The sequence below is a fragment of the Coregonus clupeaformis genome, chromosome 30 (assembly GCF_020615455.1).
Source record: "Coregonus clupeaformis isolate EN_2021a chromosome 30, ASM2061545v1, whole genome shotgun sequence".
In the NCBI taxonomy this organism is placed as follows: Eukaryota; Metazoa; Chordata; class Actinopteri; order Salmoniformes; family Salmonidae; genus Coregonus; species Coregonus clupeaformis.
Genome location: NC_059221.1, coordinates 21,425,157 through 21,447,680, shown reverse-complemented (window position 1 = coordinate 21,447,680; position 22,524 = coordinate 21,425,157). Strand labels below are relative to the sequence as shown.

Sequence of the window (22,524 nt, the reverse complement as noted above, 5' to 3'; positions counted from 1 at the left end):
TTACCTTCGTATGTAAACGATGTGTGTGTGTGTGTGTGTGTGTGTGTGTGTGTGTGTGTGTGTTCGTGCGCGTGAGAGGGATACAGGATCCCTACTGTGACAATTCAGTCCATTGGAATATTTAAGAAGCCTATTTGACGCATCGGATTAAATGTAATAGCTTATTTTATTACATTAAATAAGATTAACATGACATATATATGTCAAAGTTGTCATCATATAGTCATGCTGTCACATTTGATGGCTGTCTCCTGAAAATCATGATTGGCTACAGTTAGGCTATGTGACCATTATCGGCATCAATCTCTAGTCTACCTTTAATTTTCTTCTCTCTCTTTATTCCCTATTCTCATACGGGCTACAAAGTCATAAACACACAAGAGAAACCTGTCTGGCAATAAATCATTTGGAGTCGATCCCGAGCTAGTGCCACACAGCAAACATGTGGAGGCTTTGTCAACGTAACATATCATGTTAGATGGGCTTATTACATGATGATGACAACACATCACAGGCTTATAAATGAGATATCGTCTTCTGTGTAGACTAGGCTACAGTAACCTCACAACCAACATCGACAACAATATAAGCGGATCATGTTAAATGTCATCATGGGATATTGGTGTGACTGGTCCGAACTTCAAAGGAGGACCTATTCTATTGCGCATTGGATACAATGAATGAACAGGTGCCAACCGTAGATCAGACACCGCACAGTCAGTCCTGCGCGAATGTTACAATGTTGCAACCTTTGTTGTGAAATTGGACACATGGTTGTCAGTGTCACCAACCAGGGCTGGGCTACATGTTTACTTCTATGATAAAAATAACAAGACTACAACATACACGGGAAGAAATTGTAAGCTTTCATGGTGGCTACTTACCCAAAATCCTGGTCCATGGATTTGAAAAAGAATTTGTAGCTATTGACCGGACGATTGTTGAGGACATTTTTAAAATCCGCTAAAGTGACTTTCTCAGGAGAAACGGATAATTTCACAAGATAAGGAGTCTCCTCCTCGTCAATGTGATATATTATTTTAGTCTCCGCCATGAGCGTGAGGGTAGGACAATCATTGACACAGGACAGAAACAAGGGTTGGCAGCGCAATAATAAATAGGCTTATGAGGCTATATGTCTATCTATGTGCCTAAAAATACGAAATGCTACCGTGACAGCATTAATAAATATAACTGTAGACCTCACGCTGGAAAATAAATAACCTTGTCTTTGATAAATTAAGCAGAAATCTAGACATAATCGAGTCCCAAGTGACTGTATTCCAGCTCCAATGTGTCTCGGTACGGTGGCTCTCTCGGTACTAAAACAGGAAGGGACGGTCACACATCCTTGCGATATTGAGTTGGGAATATTTCAATTTTTCCAGTAATTCGTTAGACAGTGCTGTCATCTAGTGGTGTGTTTAGGCTAGGCTGCTAATGTTCTCCATTATACAGTACTAGTCATAGATAGTGTTCTGCAGTCTGCACCATAAAGAAAGAAGGGTTTGGAGGACACATTTTATTCAGTTAACCTTTGGTGGTGATTTTACTCAAGGCTACTGTAGACCCTATCTAATTTACTATAGGCTACTGTATATCAAAAGTAACACAGATAATTACAATGTTTTGATCAGTAATAGTTTTAACTGTTGATAATATTGATAATTATATTGATAACTAGAATTATATAATGTGACTAATTGTTATTATATTATAAATCATTATCTTCGTTATTATTAGCCATCTTTACAGTAATCTAATTATTACAACCTAGTTACAATCTATTTAATACCTGATAACAATAGTATCATTGTAAATCAATGTAATAATTACTAATTTATTACAATAATTATCATATTATTATAATTATCATCAATATTATCATCAAGGTGTACAGATTTTCTTGATAACCTTTCCGTCCAATTTGTCAGTAGGTGGTAGTCTTGTGCTGCTTTACAGTGGCGGCAGAAAGTCTATCTACGGCTAGTGGGTTGAAAGCTATAGAATGAATGGTGGTTTCTAACCTCTACCAGCAAATACTCTTGACCATTTATGCCTAAAGTTTTTTTCTTTTCTTGAATAAGGTTAATTTGAATTTTTCTTGATAAGCTCTTTCTTCGAGAAAATCTTATTTAACCAATAATTTAAAGCAATGGGCTTGGCTTTATATTTTCTTCCTATTCATACAATAGTAACACAATGTACATATTGTAATACAATTATCAAATAATGGTTGAACCAGTATTGTTTTTTTATTCATCTTTATTAGAGGGAAGATAATGAACCAGCATGCTACTGCATAGATAACTTGCTTGTAAGTAAAGCATCCAAACTGAAAACTGTCAGGACTCCTTTATCCAATTACAGTAATTGAAACATATGACATCATCATCTTCTACAAACGTACTTAGTCCTCTTCGTTCCCGTTACTACAGGGGATCCTGATAACCTTGATTGCAAGATTCTTTGGCTTGTCAACTTGGCAGCTCCAAACTTTACAGACAGTGTATTGCAAGCCTGCATTACACAAATAGACAATCAGTCCCATACAAACAGACACATCCTAACATACATTCCTAAAAAACACATCTGGATTCTGTTCAAGGCTTGTTTTCCTGAGTTCTATTACATGTATAGCCTTCTTTGTGGTCCATGATTATCAATCACAAATGGACTTGGTAAGGATACAGTTATTATAACGGCTTATTACTAATTTATAAGCAATCTACAAACGAATAATTAACAGCCTGGCTATAAACTACTTATGACCCTTTACAGACAGGATACATTGGCTTAATGTAACGTGTTACCAGTAAATTACAGCAAGGTTTGTGCAAATATTTCAATAAACATACTCAACGAGTTCTGAGCTTGCTGAGCTCTGAAATCAGAAATGGAACATGACAGTTTTCCCACACACATTAAAAGACAACATGCATTCTGAAAATGAAAAACTTGAAGAGTGAATTAAAGGAATACAGTGATAGAAAGTGTTTTCTTACATACAAAAAGTAAAGTTGTACAGTACACTGTGTTTTTGTTATATAAAATACTTGACATCAAATATCTGTGTAATACAATACAAAATTGAAGACATATTTAGCCATGTTGAAATCACAGCAGATCAGAATACAGACTATACGAATATGAAAATATAAAATAAAAACATTAACTGACGCAGCAATAGAAACGTTTTGGTAAGAGAGTTTGGTAAGGGGGTGTCTATAAAAAGAGAAAGAGCCCCTCCTGTCCTGCTCTTTGGATTCCACCATTCTAATCCTTTACTTCCTTATCCTGTATGTCTGCACTGGACCCGCCAGCAGCATATCAGCTCTTTCTGTCTCACTTCCACAACTTTCCATCCATTTCTAGAGAGAGATATATGGAGGAGGGAAGAGAATAATAGGAAAGAAATGAGAAGTGACATTAGCAACAAACAAAAAACATTCAATTAGGCATGAAATTGTTGTTTGGAATCCATAATGTCACATACACTTACCTTTATTGCAGTCTTTGGACAGATCTCTCTCTTTCAGTAGGTTGTTTTTGTAGTCTAAGGATAGAAATGCAAAAGTGTTGTTCTTCTATTTGACATGTCATGATGTACGGTATGAACTCTGTGCAGCGACAGCCATTATTGATATGAGTCACCCTGTTCAAACCCTATTGTCTATATGAGGTAGGGCCTACAGCAGCATGGGAGCCTTACCTGAATTCAGGTGTTCCTGGTTGCAGACCTTCAGCTCTGTGGCGTCCAATGCAATGTCCTCATGGCCAGTCACATGACCCCTCCTGTTTACCAGTAAGAGAGGGAGGTGGTTAGTCGTAAAAGTTCAGTGAGTGTTCAGGTCCTCCTTAAAATGAGTAACATTCCCATTATCAAGTGTGACCGCAGACCACTTTACTAAATCGGTTCTCACCGTTTAGATCTTCGCAGGTCATACTCCAGCCCTAAAACAAGATTAACACACCTTTAACAGATCACACACAGCCATTCAACCAATTTAAATATGAAATCAAGGACATTTATACAAATATAAAGTGTGGAAATTGAGGACATTCATGCAAATATAAAGTGAGGAAATTCCTTAAAAGTAATTTCCTCTCAATCTTAAATAAACATGCCCCATTCAAAAAATACAGAACTAAGAACCGATATAGCCCCTGGTTCTCCTCAGACTTGACTGCCCTTGACCAGCACAAAAACATCCTGTGGCGTACAGCATTAGCATCAAATAGCCCCCGCGATATGCAACTTTTCAGGGAAGTTAGGAACCAATATACACAAGCAGTCAGGAAAGCAAAGGCTAACTTTTTCAAACAGAAATTTGCATCCTGTAGCACTAACTCCAAAAAAGTTTTGGGACACTGTAAAGTCCATGGAGAATAAGAGCACTTCCTCCCAGCTGCCCACTGCACTGAGGCTAGGAAACACTATCACCACCGATAAATCTACAATAATCGAGAATTTCAACAAGCATTTTGCTACAGCTGGCCATGCTTTCCATCTGGCTACCACTAACCCGGCCACCAACTCTGCACCCTCTGCTGCAACTTGCCCATGCCCCCCCGCTTCTCCTTCACACAAATTCAGACAGCTGATGTTTTGAAAGCGCTGCAAAATCTGGACCCCTACAAATCAGCTGGGCTAGACAATCTGGACCCTTTCTTCCTAAAACTTGCCGCCGAAATTGTCGCAACCCCTATTACTAGTCTGTTCAACCTCTCTTTCATAACGTCTGAGATCCCCAGAGATTGGAAAGCTGCCGCGGTCATCCCCCCTCTTCAAAGGGGGTGACACTCTAGATCCAAACTGCTACAGACCTATATCCATCCTGCCCTGCCTTTCGAAAGTATTCGAAAGCCAAGTTAACAAACAGATCATCGACCATTTCGAATACCACCGTACCTTCTCCGCTATGCAATCCGGTTTCCGAGCTGGTCACGGGTGCACTTCAGCCACGCTCAAGGTCCTAAACGATATTATAACCGCGATTGATAATAGACAGTACTGTGCAGCCGTCTTCATCGACCTGGCCAAGGCTTTCGACTCTGTCAACCACCGCATTCTTATTGGCAGACTAAATAGCCTTGGTTTCTCAAATGACTGCCTCGCCTGGTTCACCAACTACTTCTCAGATAGAGTTCAGTGTGTCAAATCGGAGGGCCTGTTGTCTGGACCTATGGCAGTCTCTATGGGGTGCCACAGGGTTCAATTCTTGGGCCGACACTTTTCTCCGTGTATATCAATGATGTCGCTCTTGCTGCTGGTGACTCTCAGATCCACCTCTCACGCAGACGACACCATTTTGTATACATCTGGCCCTTCATTGGACACTGTGTTAACAAACCTCCAAACGAGCTTCAATGCCATACAACAATCCTTCAGTAGCCTTCAACTGCTCTTAAACACTAGTAAAACTAAATGCATGCTTTTCAATCGAACGCTGCTAGCACCCGCCCACCCGACTAGAATCACCACTCTCGACGGGTCTGACCTAGAGTATGTGGACAACTACAAATATCTAGGTGTCTGGTTAGACTGTAAACTCAACTTCCAGACTCACATAAAGAATCTCCAATCCAAAGTTAAATCTAGAATCGGCTTCCTATTTCGCAACAAAGCCTCCTTCACTCATGCTGCCAAACATGCCCTCGTAAAACTGACTATCCTACCGATCCTTGACTTCGGCGATGTCATTTACAAAATAGCCTCCAACACTCTACTCAGCAAATTGGATGTAGTCTATCACAGTGCCATCCGTTTTGTCACCAAAGCCCCATACACTACCCACCACTGTGACCTGTACGCTCTTGTTGGCTGGTCCTCACTACATGTTCGTCGTCAAACCCACTGGCTCCAGGCCATCTATAAATCACTGCTAGGCAAATCCCCGCCTTATCTTAGCTCATTGGTCACCATAGCAGCACCCACCCGCAGTCTGCGCTCCAGCAGGTATATCTCACTGGTCATTCCCAAAGCCAACACCTCCTTTGGCCGCCATTCCTTCCAGTTCTCTGCTGCCAATGACTGGAACGAATTGCAAAAATCTCTGAAGCTGGAGACTCTTATCTCCCCCAATAACTTTAAGCATCAGTTGTCAGAGCACCTTACCGATCACTGCACCTGTACACAGCCCATCTGAAATTAGCCCACCCAACTACCTCATCCCTATATTGTTATTTAATTTGCTCTTTTGCACCCCAGTATCTCTATTTGCACATAATCTCTTGCACATCTAGCATTCCAGTGTTAATACTATTGTAATTATTCTGCACTATAGCCTATTTATTGCCTTACCTCCATAACTTGCTACATTTGCACACACTGTATATATATTTTCTGTTGTATTTCTGACTTTATGTTTTTTTTTACCCCATATGTAACTCTGTGTTGTTTTTATTGCACTACTTTGCTTTATCTTGGCCAGGTCGCAGTTGTAAATGAGAACCTGTTCTCAACTGGCTTACCTGGTTAAATAAAGGTGAAATAAAAAAATAAAAAAAAAAGTGTGTCTGTGCCTGTGTGTGATAAAGAGACATGCAGAGTAGAAGACACCCACACACGCTACCTCTCTTTCTGCATCGTCGGGTAAGCACAATGACTATTGTGACGATGAAGGCTAGGAGGAAGAAGGTAGCCAGGATGTAACCCAGCTGCTGGAAGAAGTGCCCTCGGTGCTCAGGGAGGATGACGTTGACTACTCGTGGCCTCTCAAGTTCAACCACGTTGTGGCCTGAAGGTGTAAGGACAACACTCTGTGGGTTCACTGGTCCACTAATAACACTCATTGCGTTATAAACACAGGCTGGTGGTTGAACATTATCTTAGTCACATTTTGTTTTACCCATGCTGAGTGAAATTAAAATATAAATCAAATGATTTATCTTAATGATAGTTCAAATCATTATACAGTATGTATTGGTTATATACTGAGTGTACAAAACATTAAGAACACCTTCCTAATATTGAGTTGTTGTCTCAAGGCTTAAAAATCCTTCTTTAATCTGTCTCCTCCCCTTCATCTACACTGATTGAAGTGGATTTAACAGGTGACATCAATAAGGGATCATAGCTTTCACCTGGTCAGTCTGTCATTGAAAGAGCAGGTGTCCTTAATGTTTTGAACACTCATTGATAATGCATTTTGAAGGACATTTACAATTTTATGTTTTTCTGCATCATTGAAAAACAATCGTGCCACTATTTTTAGGCTGGTTTTAATTTATTTCAGAGAGCGTGAGGAAAGGAAGAGTTGGAGTGGTTCAGCTGTAATGACTTCCATACCTTAAAAGAGAAATACAGATTAACCAAGAAAGAGGAGAGGGAGGAAAGGAAGGAGGGAGGGGAGGAATTCTGTTATGAGTGGTCAGCCTGTCTGAATTAATTTTCCAGATATTTACCTTTTCTCATAAACACAGACAACTTTTTGCAAAGTATGAAAAAGAAACCCTAGCTGTTGCTATCTCTCTCAGTCCCTGAAACTCCACAAGTCTGACAGGTCAGTGTAAGCAGACATTTGACAACACTCACCTCACAGTCATGCTCTGTGCAACACAAACACCACTTCTGCCAGGTTTCAGACAATTCATTAACTAAAATAACAGAGAGACGGGGGAGAACGGGATTTGCTAACTGTGAAAACCATGTGATTTAATCAACAAAAATAGCTATTACAAATTGGCATTTAAAATTGTTACTTCCCTCACTGAGGTGTTTCTTCCACTGGCTAGGATCTGCTCAAACCCTTTGCACAAAATAATATGTACCATACCTTTCCATTACACAATTACAGTTACTGCACCATAACCCTCAATCAGCTTGCCACTGTTATCTAACCTTTACACAGGTCTCTCTCACCTGCTGGGGTGAGAACAGAAATGATAGTCATTAGGGATAATGATGGTGGAGACCTGTATTAACCAAGCCTGGGAAGGCTGATGACACTAAAATACTTTCGCTTTCCATCACCTAGAGGCATTTGTTTAGTTTAAATCTGTTGTCCTTGGTCCAACCGCAGATATGTTATGACGCATGACTGATTAAATTAGTCTGAGGATAGGTACTAGCTTGAAGCAGGCTTAAAAAAAGAAATGAGCTGAGGACAGATACCATCCCTGGGTGGATCTTGCAAACGGCACCAGTCTTACAGAACAAATTGTAGTGAATTCATCTAATTTAACAGTTGCTAATTATCTCTTGTCTGTTTTGAATGTTCCTAATATGCATGAAACCGCAGTGTCATGGTCAAAGTCAACTATCTCTGGAGAACAATTAGTCTTGCCTCAGTTCTCTCTCCGTGTCTCAGCTGATGCCTGTTTCCATTCCCCTAACAGATCAGACAATAACTTACACGCAGAAACACAATGTGACATGTGCCGTGCAGAGGTCACACAGTGAGTGGTTTTAGTCTTGTTGAAAGAGTGTGGTTAATTAGCAAGCCAATGTGCTGAAGGAAGCCGACACTGACAGCATTTTCGGTTATTTTCTATTCTAAATGCAGTTTCTGACTTATCCAGGTTCCAGTGGTCACAACAATACTGAGCTCTACTTTAGCTTGCCATAAATGATTACAGTGTAACAAACAAGTGGGGTAATGGCTGTTGCAATTGTAGAGAATGCAGATAAGAGTTGGCTGGATTTAACAAAAGAAAGAGCACAACTAAGTAGAAGAAAGCTGAAGTCAAAAAGTAAAGATCAAACAAAAGAACTCAAGACATGTCTGCATTGATCCACGTGAATTTCTTCCCTGCATACTTTACAATGCTGTTAAATGGATCAACCTATCTTAAAAGGGCGAAGGAGGATCCAACTCTAACACAGAACCAACCCCTGCCAACACCACCCCCACTGTTCCCTTTCATGTCCCAGCTGCACCAGGTGCTGAACAGATGTAGCACACTTCCTTCTGCAGCTGATGAACACGCCACAACCAGAGGGCCAGAGAGAAGGAGAGAAACAGACTAGTGATGGAGAGAGACTGTTCTGTTGATAGGTTACTGTAGAGAGATAATGAAACTAAAATTCACCAGGTCAAAGCCTCACCATGCTCCCTCCTTCCCCTGGAGTCTGGCTTCAGTACCCCTGTCTGACTCTGTTGAGCTATAATGGCTCCTCCTGTAAACTAAGCCATTTGCTAAAATACAGAAAAATGAAAAAGGTCTCCAATGAAAATGAGAGCACTTCCGTTATGGCCAATTAGTGGCCTTTCAGACAGACTTTCAGACAGGCTGCCTGCAGTCCAACATCAGTGAGATTCCCCAAACAAAACCCATTCCCTTTCTCCACACTCCAGAACTCTCAATGCTCTCTCTCCCGCTCTCTGTCGGTTCATCTGCGGCCAAATGCATTCTTTCATTCTTTTTTTCTCACTCCCTTTTTCTCCATCTGTTTCTTTTGTTGCCTTTTTCGCCAACTCCTTCATTCCCTCTTTCTCTCCCCCTTCCTCTTGTGCGGACAGAGAAAAGGTTTGAGGAGAGACCTGGCACAAAGATGCACTGACATAACTGACCAAAAATGCCTATAAATATGACCCATAAATATACCCCAGTTACACACAGGCATCTGAAAAGACAAGCAGACACACACCAATCAGATTAGGGAAAACGAAGCTCAGGGAAGATGTGAAAGAGATGATAGAGAGAAGATAGAAGGAGTTATAGTTGAAAAGAGAAAGTGATTTCAAAGAACAAAAACACAGGTAGCTTTATTCTAACTATGACTGCCATGTTGTAATGACGTTTTAAAAAGGTTCACACTTTCAATCAGAGAACAAATCCTAAGAGATAGGGATATGTTGAGTGTCTTACTTGGGTCGTCATTAGGGAGTGCGTGGGGGACAGCTGGGGCAGCAGGAGCAGCAGTGAGGACCGGAGGAGGTGGGGGCAGTGGAGGCCCCACCATGAGCCTGAAGATGCGTCTCTCGTGCAGTCCACAGTAGTGGTGGTGCAGGTGGCAGGAGTACAGGCCCTTGTCGATGGGCTGCAGGTTAGCGATGGTCAGAGAGAAGTCCCCTACAGAGAAGGCATCCTCAGAAACACTCATCTTGTCCACGGGGAAGAGTGGTCCGTACTGTCTGCGCTCTCCGGAGGCGTACAGGTCCACCAGGCGGTCAGCCAAATCAGGTCTCACCCCAGGGGGCTGCCAGTCCCAGTGGGCTACCTGCTGCTGGTCCTCCTGCAGGCCCTCCGTCCACAGGGGCCGCCGGTTCACACACGGCAACACCACTGAGCTCCCCAGCAACACCACAAACACTGTCTTGTCCCCATCCCAGTACCGCTTCTCCTTACGGGCTGAGATGGAACAGGTTGAATAGCATTATTGATTTAAGCATTATAGATACTGTATGGAAGACTATTCAAATCATCATAATTCAGATACATATTGTGGATAGTCACCTGACTTGGTGGTGTTGAGTTGTATCTTGATGGACTGGTGCAGCTGGCAGTAGTGGTGGTGCAGGTTACAACTATAAACACCTCGGTCAGCTGCTCCCACATCTGGCATAACACATATTCCAATTACATTACATTTTCTAGATTTATAGGAATGAGTGCAATATTAATGTGGTCCAGTGTGAAATGCCATAATATTTTATGGAGCATTTACAGTCATGAGCATACAGTAGACTACAGGCCCAACTCACTGTTGATGACGAGGGAGAAGTTCCCGTCAGTGAAGGCGGTTTTGGGGATGGTTATGCGGCCCTTGTTGAACCCATTGTAGACTCTCTCTTTGACGCCGGGGGACATGTCCAGTATCCTCTCCACAGAGTACTCTGGTATGCTTCGGACCAGGTCCCAGTGGACCACCCTCTGGCGGTCCTTCAGCCGGTCGCGGGTCCACACCATGCGGGGGCTGTTGCAGGGCAGTACCGCCTGGGTCCCGGCTGGGAGGGTGATGTTGCGGGCCTCCACCACCACACCTAGACTACTGCTGCTCTGGCCCAATGCTAATGCAACACACACAGGACTTATTTTAAAATGTAGCAAAAAACACAATAGGAAAACAACATTTCTCAACAAGCTCATGGAAGACACCCCAAACCCCAGAAATCACACACTTAAACAAAATGTACACAGCAAATACATGCATAAAAATGAGTAATACAATAAAGCTTCTATTTTATGAGGACTTACCACTGGGCATGAAGAAGACAGCAGAAACTGAAACAAATAACAGAAAATGCAATTGTCATCATAGGAACCATAAATATCCGTCTGGCAGGGTTGGACCTGAGCTGACCCCAGAGTTGTGGTCACTGCACTGTTGTTGTGAACGGATAGCTTATACAGTAGTTAAGGCTGACTGGTATAACAGCTGCGTCAATGAGACAACTGGGTGGAGGAAGAGAGAAAAATAGGTCAAGAGAAAAACAAGAAGAATGGGTAAGAATAAAACAGGGAGAAGTATATACATTCCTGTAGCAAGTCTACTATTTCTAACCCAGATTTTCATTAAGCGCTATTACATCTGCTGTTTACCTAAGGGCCAGCTGCGGAGAGAATCATACAGCCCAGGCAGCAACACAGAGGCTCCATTCATTCCCCTGCTAAACTCTGTCAAGGCCAAAGTCCTGGGGGTAAACACAGCCAGCCAGCCTTCACCAGTCAAAGTGCCCACTGCCACAGCTACAGCTGGGTGACTATTACTTAGATCATAGATGCCTATCGTATTTCATACACCAATGTTAGGTTAGCTATTCTCGTTCAATCCTAGAGGTTTAGCTTATGTTTTGGTTAAATTAACACCATAAAAATGGAAAGTAAAGTTATCCTAATGGTTTTGAGTAGGCCTATGCTGTTTTTAAGGGGTAGTTGTGAGGTTTTCAGAGACAGTAGAGCCCAGGTGTTTTGTTGATCATCTGCTGATATGACAGACGCCCCTCACATGAGGAAAAGTGATAAGACTCAGGGAGAGACTCATCAAATCAAGTGGTTAAGAGCGTTGGGCCAGTAACCGAAAGGTCGCTGGTTCAAATCCCCGAGCCCACTAGGTGAAACATCTGTCAATATGCCATTAAGCAAGGCACTTAACCCTAATTGCTCCTGTAAGTTGCTCTGGATAAGAGCATCTGCTAAGTGACTAAAATGTAAATGCCACATGCGCCGAATACAACTGGTGTAGACTTTACCATGAAATGCTTGCTCATCTCCTCTCATACATTCCAATGCAGTCTTGTCATGGTTTCACATCGACTGCTGTTTTTACTAATATACTGTCAGTAAACTTACTCCCTATGTGATTAGTTGCTTGTCTCTTGGCGCATTGAAATAACATTTATTTCAAAGGTTCTCCTAGGATTAAAATGACTATTTCTTGTTTGGTGATGTCATTGAACTTTTGATGCTGGTATTTCTCATGATATAACCATCTAGAAGAGGCAGTGTGCCTCATCTCTATGATCAACATGTTTATGCAAGTCCATGAGCTCATAATAGTCCAATGTTGGTTGTGAGTGTGCCACCGTACTGGCATGCTAGAGCCTACTGAAAAATGGTGGTGTGAGCAGCGCTGAAGGGTATAAACGAGTCTGTACACAGAGAAAAAACAAAAGAAACAAAGAAACAAAGAAAGAAACAAAAAAACTCAAAGCCTGTAATTTTCTCCTTGGACTCTGGTGCAGACATATAAAACGAACACTTAAAGACTTAACTACTTGCTACTAAATTGCCATGTTTAATGACTGCCACTTTCACAATAACTTAAATATCAAGGTGAATCGCTCTAGTAATGATGCACATTACTGAACGTGAAAAAACTGATTTAAGTTTAAAAACTTGTATTTTTCATGATGTAAGCTTTTGCTCAGGAGGGTAATGATTAGTTTAGTTGCACAAATAGAAAGATAGTTTGTAACAGTAAAAAAAAAACACAATGACACTGTAGTTTGATGAGCACACAGCACAGGCCAGTAATAACTCAACCAAGCTGCAGATTCAGCTATATACACAACGGTCAATTCAGAGACACTCTTTGCTCTAGAAGGCGCATCCTGCCTGGTAAGCATCATTTTGTTGACATGCCGAGGCTGGAATCAGTCCATTTCTGTAAACCATCCCTAGTCCCTAACAGGAGGGTGTGATTTTCCTGTCCTTTCCTGTAATCGCAGTTTGCCTCTAGGGCATGCATGGATGCTTGGAACACAGAATAAACTGGTTTCCTTTCTACCAATTTCTGCAACGACCACGATATTGGTAAATCATTCAGTGAACATTTTGTCACGCTAATTACCATTTTAGTAAGAATTCATGAATCGGTGACTACATTTTGATTATTCAGTTTACGTAATACAATGTTATTCACTATAAGAGGCTAAGGCCCTAAATTGAGTTGGAACGGTAATCCCCTTTCCCTGTATATTGAGTAACTCCAGCCCACTTATGGTGAGACACTCACTCATTTACTGGCACATATAATGACAGGCTACAGGGATTGTGCTGACTCTCCCACTCTGACCGCAGTTAACTCAAAACACATTGGAGTGAACCCATAAGAAAAGCACCCAACCGCCACCAGATACCCGAGGCAGACATGATTGCCCATGCTTCTTTACCTATTTTACACAAGAATTAAGCGATATATTGGGAGTAAGAGTAACAGATCATTGATGCAGGGGTACAAGGTATTTGAGGTAGATACTGTATGTACATAAAAGCAGGGTAAAGTGACTAGGCATCAGGATAGATAAATACTATACTCATACTAAATAAGTTGAAATTAATATGCATTGATGCAGGGTCGACTAACGTTATCATTTTGGCGCAGGGTCGACTATCATTGAAGGTTTTGTTCCGTTATAGTAAAAACAAAAGTTGGAACTTACTCAGAAACAGCAGTAACATGTCTTAGTCTTTCTTTTCCAACTTCTCCTCGAAGTCTTTCTTTTCCAACTTCTCCTCGAAAGATGGGATAAAGTTGGTAGGCTGCAACACGGTGATGTGTGTGCATCAATGGACAGAAGAAAGCAACACCTGAAGAAAGTTCATCAACAACAAAACTACAGACTTCTCCAGAGTCTAGACCAGCAGTGCATGCCCCTCCTCCACTTGCCTGTGAAACCCTACACCTTCCTGGCACTGCTACTGAGTGAGAACAGACTGGGTGCATCTTCTAATCTACAGCATCACATTGGCATCTTTGAACGTGACAACTTCTTCTGACCTAATATCACGTGATACCTTACCGGAATATTGTTTAATAATTTTGTCACTGACTGAACAACAATGGACTGTATCGGCTGAACATCTTTGAGACTCCCAAGTTCAATGAAACAGAGGTTGTACAATACCGCCACCCACTGTTTATACCATGAAATAGCATAGGAAAATGTATAAAAATAACATAGAAGCCTATGCTAAGCATGTATGAACATACTGGTATGATATATTAAATAAGATGAGTAGAGACAATTATTAGGATGGGAAACAAATCTTTATTGTTTCTTTTCACTTACTTACAACGAACATCACACTCAACAGGAGAGAACATCTGGAAAATATCCACATCACTGACTTCTGTTTCAAGTAGCAAAGGAGAGCAGGCTGCTCTGCTGTGTTTGAGGAAAAGCATATGTGTCCTGTTATGACCCAGTATGTGGGTCAGTCAGCGGTGTGCCAGAAGGCTTTCAGCCTTGCATGTACTCTTCTTCACTCCCTCTTGGACTTGTACTGTTTAATGAAGATCTTGGGTGTGTTCCATCCCTCTGGGGCTTTCCTCAGTCCAGCTCGCATCCAGATCCTCTGCAGATCCTTCTCAAAGCGTTTCTGCACACAAGGACAGAAAAGACCCCATTAGAGCTCTAACAGTGACTGTATTAAGTGTAGTTACAATCTGTTCAAAGCAGTGGGGACATTATTACTGAGGTAACATAAACTGTGAGTGATAAGCCGTTAAAGGGATACTTCGGGATTTTGACAATGAGGCCCATTATCTATTTCCCCAGTCAGATGAACTTGTGGATACAATTTTTATGTCTGTCCAGTATGAAGGAAGTTAGAAGTAGCATGCTAGCAGATACCCATGGACTTCCAGTTATTGTGCAAACGCTAGTTAGCATTAGCTCGCGAAACTACCTCTAACTTCCTTCATACTGGACACAGACATAAAAATGGTATCCATGAGTTCATCGGACTCTGGGGGAGTAGATAAAGGGCCTCATTGCCAAAATCCCGAAGTATCCTTTGAAGAGTTAATACTCATAAGAACAACAATTAAGAACAACATTCTTCCTCCCATCTTCAACCAAAACACTGACCTGCTTCTTTTTCCTCCTGCCCTCCAACACTCTCCTCCTCAGGAACTTGGTGCGTTTCAGCAGCTTCTTGTACTTGTGCCTGTTCATCTTCCGCCGCCTGATCTCCAGCACGTTCTTACAGCTGAGGGGCGTGACTGAGCCATCACCCTCCTCCAGGAGAGGGACTGCAAATGGGGGCAACACCTTGGTGTCCACCATCATGTCTCCTTCCTCCAGGGGCTGAGGAGCCTCTAGCAGGGGAGGGAGGGAGTAGCGCAGGGAGAGCCAGCTCTCCAGTGGGGACACTGATAGATTACGAGGGACAAGAAACTCTTCCAGCTCTGGCTCCAGTGCAACCCAGCGTTGGGGAGGCTGTGTGTTGTCTGCTGCTGTCGCATAGTGTCTGGGTTTTACATTTAGAGAAGAGCAGCAAGCAGGGAAGATGGGCAGTAGAGATCCACTCAATGACTGTCCTGGAGTCTGAAGTGCACCTGAGTATTGAAGGGGAATAAACAGAATTGTATTAATTGACTTTTCAAGTGATAGTGCCACACTTTAAAGTGGAACTGACAGCATTATAGCAACATGATATCTTATTAAAATCTGTTCTTATACACTGCCAGAAAGAATATGACACTTTCAACAACAAAAAAATCTGACAAGGGAGCACTTAGATAGTCATTTTCACGTTTTCATAAATTCTTTGAAAGTTTGTGAATTACATATGCTAAGGCACTTGTGAAAATTGTATAGCAATATAGAGTGGGAAAGTGGCTGTGCGTTTGGACAATTAATAGACACTGCAGTAAATAAAACCTAATAAAAACATCTGTCTCATCCAGGACTGGAGTCTACGCAGACCGGTGCACCATAGCCAATCAGAGCTACAGTAGGCCTTCATTCAAGCAAGCCATTTGCCACACAGGCCTGCCATCATTCACTTTGAACTGGACTGTGTTTCCAGGCAGTTGCAACAGTGCGACTTTAGATAATTAGAACGGATTCGCCAAAAGCCACCTGAATGGATTTCTGCAAATATGTCAATACCACAGGAGTCCTCTTACATTTGGGAACTTCCCAGTCCTCTTGATCAAACCATAGGCTCTCTCTCACCCTCAGTTATGCACATTAACAACAAGATCAACTAATGTTAACCAGAGCGAGATGAGCTAAAATCTAACAAAGGAACATTAGATAAACCCTCTCAAACTGTTTCAGCTAGTTGGCCGTCAAAATTGCACTGATAAACGATGGCGAATTGTAGCCTACTTGTCCTTCTACAGCTTGCCTGCAACCAAGCACCCAAACTAAGTGTCTAAAGTTGGCTAGCTAGCTACTTCCAGACAAATGAGAGAACACCTCACTCTGACCATTTTACTCGCCCTAGCAGAGCTGGTTAGCTAGGCTGTTTACATGTTATCTAGAGCGTTCGTGACTAACTATTACTTTTTTTGCCTACGTTTACTGACACCGGTCATATTCAACCGGTGTTACGTGTTCGTAAATTCATCAGTAATTCTGCGCTCTGGCACACAGACGAGAGTGCTCTGAAATCGGAGTAGATAGCCAGAGTGAATTTGCGAACGTTAGGGATATGCTAACTGGATAACAGTCGTTCAAGTTCTAGGTAGCTAACCAAATGACACCTGCATTTAGCTGTGTATAGCCATCGAAAAACGATATGAGGAGAAAAAGTCAGTCACTCACCCCCTCCTCCAATGACATGACATCCTCCTAGCAGCTAGCGAACCCTTAGGCTTCGTGTTTTTAGCTTGCTACATAAATAGATACGCTAGCCTATTAACCACGTTATGACTGACTTGTGATCATTACCCTTGCTGGTTTGATTGTATTGACATTCCCAGCCTTAATCTTCAGTTTTTGTCCAAAATATAGAGTCATGGAAACTGAAACAGCAAACAATGTACCAGGCCAGCTGTGATTTACAACTTGATAGCAATATTTTTTGGAAATGTATTGGTGAACTATATTAATCATGCATTGAACTGCATCCATCTATTCTGCCAACAATGCTTTAGTGTACGTCATGGAATGTTGAGTCAAATATAACCTATTTTTAAAACCTCTTATAAAGTCGGTTTTGTAGCATAAACTGGGAATTTGATATGTTTTACTGATATTATGACTGCCTGTTTGTTTCATATCGGCAAAGTAGTTAAAACGTTGTCAGTTCCACTTTAAGCAAGCTATAGATCTTATGTGTGTCTTCTTGACAAACTTACCAGTTGCTCTGCAAAGCAGACTGAGGCGAGGGGCCACCCTTGAGATAAACATGTCTAAGATTATTCAACTGGAGTCATCAGGAATGAATGAGTCCGTATGCTGCTCCAGTGCGTGCCCTATGGAAAAATGTTAGAGACCATTATGTCTATTGTAAAACCTTCAATCAAGTCATGTGAAGTGTATTGCTGGTCCATAGTTTACACTTCAGGTAGTGGCCCCATAACGCCACTTTGATATAACTACATTAGTGATTTTCGTAGCAGGTTAGGAAAGTACCTTAACCTACTATTTCATAACCTTAACCTACTATTTCCTAACCTGCTACGTTAATTATTATAACCTGCTGCGTAAATTCTCCCAACCTGCTACGAAAAAGTCACTTCTGGTCGTAGCTGTATCAAAGTGACATGAAAATAGTATTTCTCGTAACTAGCTGGGACACACTCTTTTCATACCGCTTCGATACAAGGTGATTTTCGCTACCCCTAACCCTTTTCCTAACCTACGTCTCCTAACTTGCTACGTTAATTATCCAAAATCTGTTGCGTAAATTATCCTAACCTGCTACGAAAAAGTGAGAAAAAAAGTAACTAACGTAGCTGCTGACACGTTAGCATTGAGATTCAGTTGATTTCTATGACTGCTTGTTAGCTGGCATGTTGGCTCTCTTGCTAACTAACGCTACATTGAGCACGTTTCCTAACCCTAACGCTACATTTGACACGTTTCCAAGTAATGCCGGTATGCCGTTTACTAACGACACATGATTAAATCGCTAATTAAATTAATATTTTCCCAATGACTTACTTCACACTAGCTAGCTACAAGCGTAGCTAACGTTAGCATGGATTTTCGTTTTTCAATGTGACTCTGGGAGACAACTTCCGGTCCACCTAGAACACTCTTCCTCCTTTCCTGTTATAAAATCTCCCTCGACATGGTTCCGCCTCAGTAATGACCTGAATGTGCTCAATATTTGAAAATACACGGTATATATTTGGTTTATTATGGTATCCCTGAATAAAGGGTTCATGACCTAAATACATGCAATCACTTCTTGCGTATAATTATACCTCTGTACGATTGTCTCAAATCTAATTCTAGAAGGTTCTGATGGGAAGCATCTGATGGAACGGTTCCATCAAACTATGCCTTCCCATAAAACAAGGTCATGGCTAGAAGGGATCCAGCTTTTGTCAAATTAACGTAGAAATTATATTATATTTTTTGTATTTTAGCTAACCGTAAACCTTTTCCAAACATTAACCTAATTCTCCTAATCTGCTACGTTAATTATCCTAACCTGCTACGAAAAGTCCAATCTGACGTTCATTTGACAAAAGCTGGATCCCTTTTAGCCATGACCATTAAACCATGAAACCTTTATAACAAACAACTTTACGGTTAGTTAAAAATAATAACATTTTCTCCACAAAATTCAAAACTCAGTAAGACATCTGAATGAATCCAGGCTCTTTATTTCATATTTTGGCTATATTTACAAATGGAGGAAAACATATTTACAATATAATTTCTTACAGGAATGCACTATTAAAACAGAACACAAATACAATCAATTACATAGATCACACTGAAGCAGTGTTCATACATTTTCTAAATAATGTATAATTTAAATTCCAGTAACTTGATGCGGCAGTGCGGCATTGTGCTTTACTAGATCCCCATCTCCAATGTGACAATCCCATAAGCACAGCAACTCACATAAAACAATAATATGCACATATAAGTAAGTGTACACCACTGGAGGGCACCATCACTCTGTTGAGTAATTGGAAACGTAGCTTTTTCTGTCTATACTGGACTAACGTAAAGACTGAAGAGTATAGTCTAACATAAAGACATAGGTAAGGTTAGAAGTTGTGAGTAGTACCAGTATATCATTTATATTTGTAAAAAAAAACTGCATCTGTCTCAGTCCTTTTCACGCATTGATACCATTTCTTCCCCCCTTGATGATGATGAGTTACTGACTCACATATTTTATGCTGATCTGGTCCATGTGGCACAGTTATGTAAGAGGAGAGGAGGAGAGTAGCCTCAACTTTTAGAGTGCTCTACATTTAGATACTGGTGGTGGTTAGCCACATCAAATACATTATTTATAGGACATTCCTTCAATGGTTTAATTCAGTACAGAAAAATGATAAAGAGGTAAACAGTAGGCTACACACTTTTCATTGTTTAACTGTCACAAATGTTATGATGGCTTGTGGAACCGTGTTGTAGCTAGGATAAACCCTGGGACAAAATATCAAAGGAGGAATGGCATCTTTCTTTAAGTCATATTTAAACAGGGATCTAGGGCAAGAGGTGAACGTGTACAGTACCATTATTCACAAACTAAAGATCTAAGAATGAAATCATATCCAAAAGGCAGTTGAATATAAAAGCTATCAGGGCAATTTTAGTTAGATAGACATATACAGTATCTGTTCAATATCTGTTCTACATTCAACCTTTGTTGCTCTGATACCTTTCCTCACACATTTGTCAGCTTTATCATGATAATGCAACCACAAGTCACTTCATAGTAATGCGTTTTTCCCTTTTATTGAGCAAACAGTGTGGGATAGTTTTTGTTTATTTTAAAACATACTTTCAAATTGTACTTGAAAGATAAGGGCACCAGTGATAAAACATGACACACAATGTGTTAATTTGGCAGTACTCAACAGAATAAACAGGGTTGTATGTAAATGTATAACGTATAACTCCATCATGATTTTCACTAAAATAAATGTCATTATCAGGTTAAATTAGATCTGGCGTGGAGTGGTGGGTAGGATTATACTGTATATAACATGCATAAACTGTAGCATTCATCTCTGTACATCTGTCCCATAATATACTATCAATCTATCAACAGAATATGACTCTTGTGAAACAGTGAAATATACTGTATAATAATACAGTAGTCCCCCATCCCATCCCCAAATAAAACCAAATAAATAAATACAAACATATTTCTCTGCGGGTACCGATGACAACACTTAGGCTGCAGGATTTGTAATGTAGAGTAGACCGGCAAAGTAGCTGATAGGATGGACTAATACAGTATGTTATCCAATTCAGTTATGAATTACCCCTGTAGTCATCAACGCATCTCTACATACCTGACCTCAGTAACCTGCTTGATACACAACATAATAGAGAACTGTTTCTGTGGACAGAAAGTGCAAAGCAAAAATTGCCTGTTAGGTTACAATTACACAAATTGATGGTGGTTCACAATAATACATCGGTACCAGTTAGCAATGAGCATCCTGTGTTCAAAAATAGTGTGAAACATAAAGTTCCCCCATATAATCTGAAACCATGCATTGTCCAATTACAGTCTGCTTCTGACCATGTTGATAAGGGTAGTAATGAATATTGAAGGTTAAGAAAAACTGTATTTTAAAGGTTTAAGGCTATATTTCCTTTTTTTCTTGTTAGATGTCTATCTTCATTTTAATTTACAGTATGAGCATGTGAGGCTTGAAGTACATTGTATATTGTGACGACAATATCCCAGCTATTGTATATTGAGAAGAAAATATTCACTCTGTCAGAGCAACTGGCTGTACTGTTCTATACAGTAAGTTAAAGCTATGGCTAATAGACAAATTACAATCACTTTACCTGAAAAATCACTAACACATTAAACTGTATTCAACATAACCAATAATGGACATTTAATTAAAAAGCACACATCTTTGTTGTTGGATATTTGGTATTGGTATTTGAGATTAAATGGGTTAAATCAAATTGAATAGATTTTTCCCCACTATACTGAACAATCCATGTGACTACACCAACATGCCCATAACAAAGTCTCTGGCAGAGTGTGATCCGCATGTCTATATACAGTAGGCCTCAACAAAACTGAACCAAAGGTACCATTTGTTCACTGGGACAAATAGACCTATTTACTTCATGGGTAACAAAAGAGTGCTTCTGAAACACAAAGCCAGGCAGAAGATATGTGTACAGACAGACAAGTGAGAGAGTGAGCAGAAATAAACAACACTTTGGAAAAGTTTGTGTATGACTTCCTCCCCTGGCACGCCAGCCCTCGCTCACGCCACCGCCGGGGCTTCTGGGAAGGGGTGGTCTGGTCTCACTGACCAGCAGACTGGTCAGGGTACACCTCCTCATCGTCGTCATTGGTTACGGTGAAAGCCTGCGCTCGTCTCATCTCCCGGAAGGATTGTGTCTTATGGGAATGGAGACAAGATCAGACTCTTACTAAAGGCTGACAGCAAAATATAGAAATATATGTGAAAACATCATACAATGTTTTATGAGAATAAGTAATGCAGGTCTTGTTTCTTCTTTGGAGTAACCTTTAAAATAATAATTGACAAACTTGTTCTATGTGCACTTATGGGTACTTATTGGAGAGAGAGACTCAAGACAGTATGAAGAAAGTAATAACCTGCAGATGGACATCCAGGAAACAATCAGGTGGGAGAGGCTAACAGTTCTGGACAGGAAGGGCATACAGACAGAGATGCATAGAGAGAGCAAGGAAGAATTAAACAACAACAATGGTAACCACAGCCCGACAGCACTGATAGAACAGCAGATCAACTACAGTACAACTGCTTCAGAAGTACGACATCAGAAGTTACAATACCAATGCATACGGCACATAACAGAAGAAGAATTCATGCAAAGGCAGAGAGCACACATCCATTTACAGTGTCAGGCCCAGACCCGGGATGGAGGATTTCTTACTGATGAGGACTGATGATCCTGTGGCCGGTCCAGTTTGATACGTATCTCTGACCCTTTACCTCCATCAGGTTTACCAGGACCTGGATAATAAAACACATGACCTGAATAGTAAAACTTTAGGATCAGGCTGCACTGTGTGAGACATATGGCCTTCTCTGACTCAATACGGCTATAAATCAGATATATCTACATCATCAAACTGCCAAATGGTGACCTTAATTTAACCAGGTAGGTCATTTATTTTTTATATATTAGGATCCCCATTAGCCAACGCCAATGGGGAAGACCTTCTCTTTTACAA

General features: G+C 40.9%; 4 protein-coding genes across 18 annotated transcripts in view; all 4 read right to left on the bottom strand.

Annotated features, from left to right (window-relative positions):
• Positions 1 to 1,307, bottom strand: part of LOC121545653 (segment polarity protein dishevelled homolog DVL-1-like) — a 40,067-nt gene extending 38,760 nt beyond the window's left edge. For both annotated transcript variants that reach the window (XM_045209481.1, XM_045209482.1), the window contains exon 1: positions 885 to 1,307. In XM_045209481.1, coding sequence (XP_045065416.1) covers positions 885 to 1,054 — 170 coding nt within the window. In that variant the 5' untranslated portion in view covers positions 1,055 to 1,307. The remainder of the gene's footprint in view (positions 1 to 884) is intronic.
• A 940-nt stretch (positions 1,308 to 2,247) lies between these two features.
• Positions 2,248 to 14,063, bottom strand: LOC121545654 (matrix remodeling-associated protein 8). Of its 2 annotated transcripts, XM_041856380.1 has the most exons (10): positions 13,830 to 14,057; positions 11,143 to 11,169; positions 10,650 to 10,955; positions 10,402 to 10,503; positions 9,814 to 10,296; positions 6,576 to 6,740; positions 3,924 to 3,954; positions 3,713 to 3,795; positions 3,503 to 3,556; positions 2,248 to 3,371 (listed from the first exon to the last, which is right to left on the bottom strand). In XM_041856380.1, exons 1-10 carry the CDS (start codon positions 13,846 to 13,848, stop codon positions 3,346 to 3,348), a joined length of 1,296 nt encoding a protein of 431 aa, XP_041712314.1. In that variant the 5' UTR covers positions 13,849 to 14,057; the 3' UTR covers positions 2,248 to 3,345. The 2 variants fall into 2 exon arrangements, with proteins under 2 accessions (XP_041712314.1, XP_041712315.1); XM_041856381.2 differs by lacking the exon at positions 6,576 to 6,740 and having other exon boundaries at positions 13,830 to 14,063.
• A 355-nt stretch (positions 14,064 to 14,418) lies between these two features.
• aurkaip1 (aurora kinase A interacting protein 1) lies at positions 14,419 to 18,397 on the bottom strand. The gene is made up of 4 exons (XM_041857920.2): positions 18,291 to 18,397; positions 17,483 to 17,599; positions 15,261 to 15,730; positions 14,419 to 14,769 (listed from the first exon to the last, which is right to left on the bottom strand). Exons 2-4 carry the CDS (start codon positions 17,532 to 17,534, stop codon positions 14,653 to 14,655), a joined length of 639 nt encoding a protein of 212 aa, XP_041713854.1. The 5' UTR covers positions 17,535 to 17,599; positions 18,291 to 18,397; the 3' UTR covers positions 14,419 to 14,652.
• A 548-nt stretch (positions 18,398 to 18,945) lies between these two features.
• LOC121545656 (rap1 GTPase-activating protein 1) overlaps positions 18,946 to 22,524 on the bottom strand; it is a 129,013-nt gene continuing 125,434 nt past the window's right edge. For 11 of the 13 annotated variants that reach the window (XM_041856392.2, XM_041856395.2, XM_041856384.2 and 8 more), the window contains 2 exons: positions 22,224 to 22,303; positions 18,946 to 21,699 (listed from right to left, as the gene is read on the bottom strand). In XM_041856392.2, the coding sequence (XP_041712326.1) occupies positions 21,604 to 21,699; positions 22,224 to 22,303 (176 nt within the window). In that variant the 3' untranslated portion in view covers positions 18,946 to 21,603. Of the gene's footprint in view, positions 21,700 to 21,921; positions 22,304 to 22,524 lie in introns of all 13 variants that reach the window. The other 2 variants (XM_041856388.2, XR_006657659.1) reach the window with 2 other exon arrangements.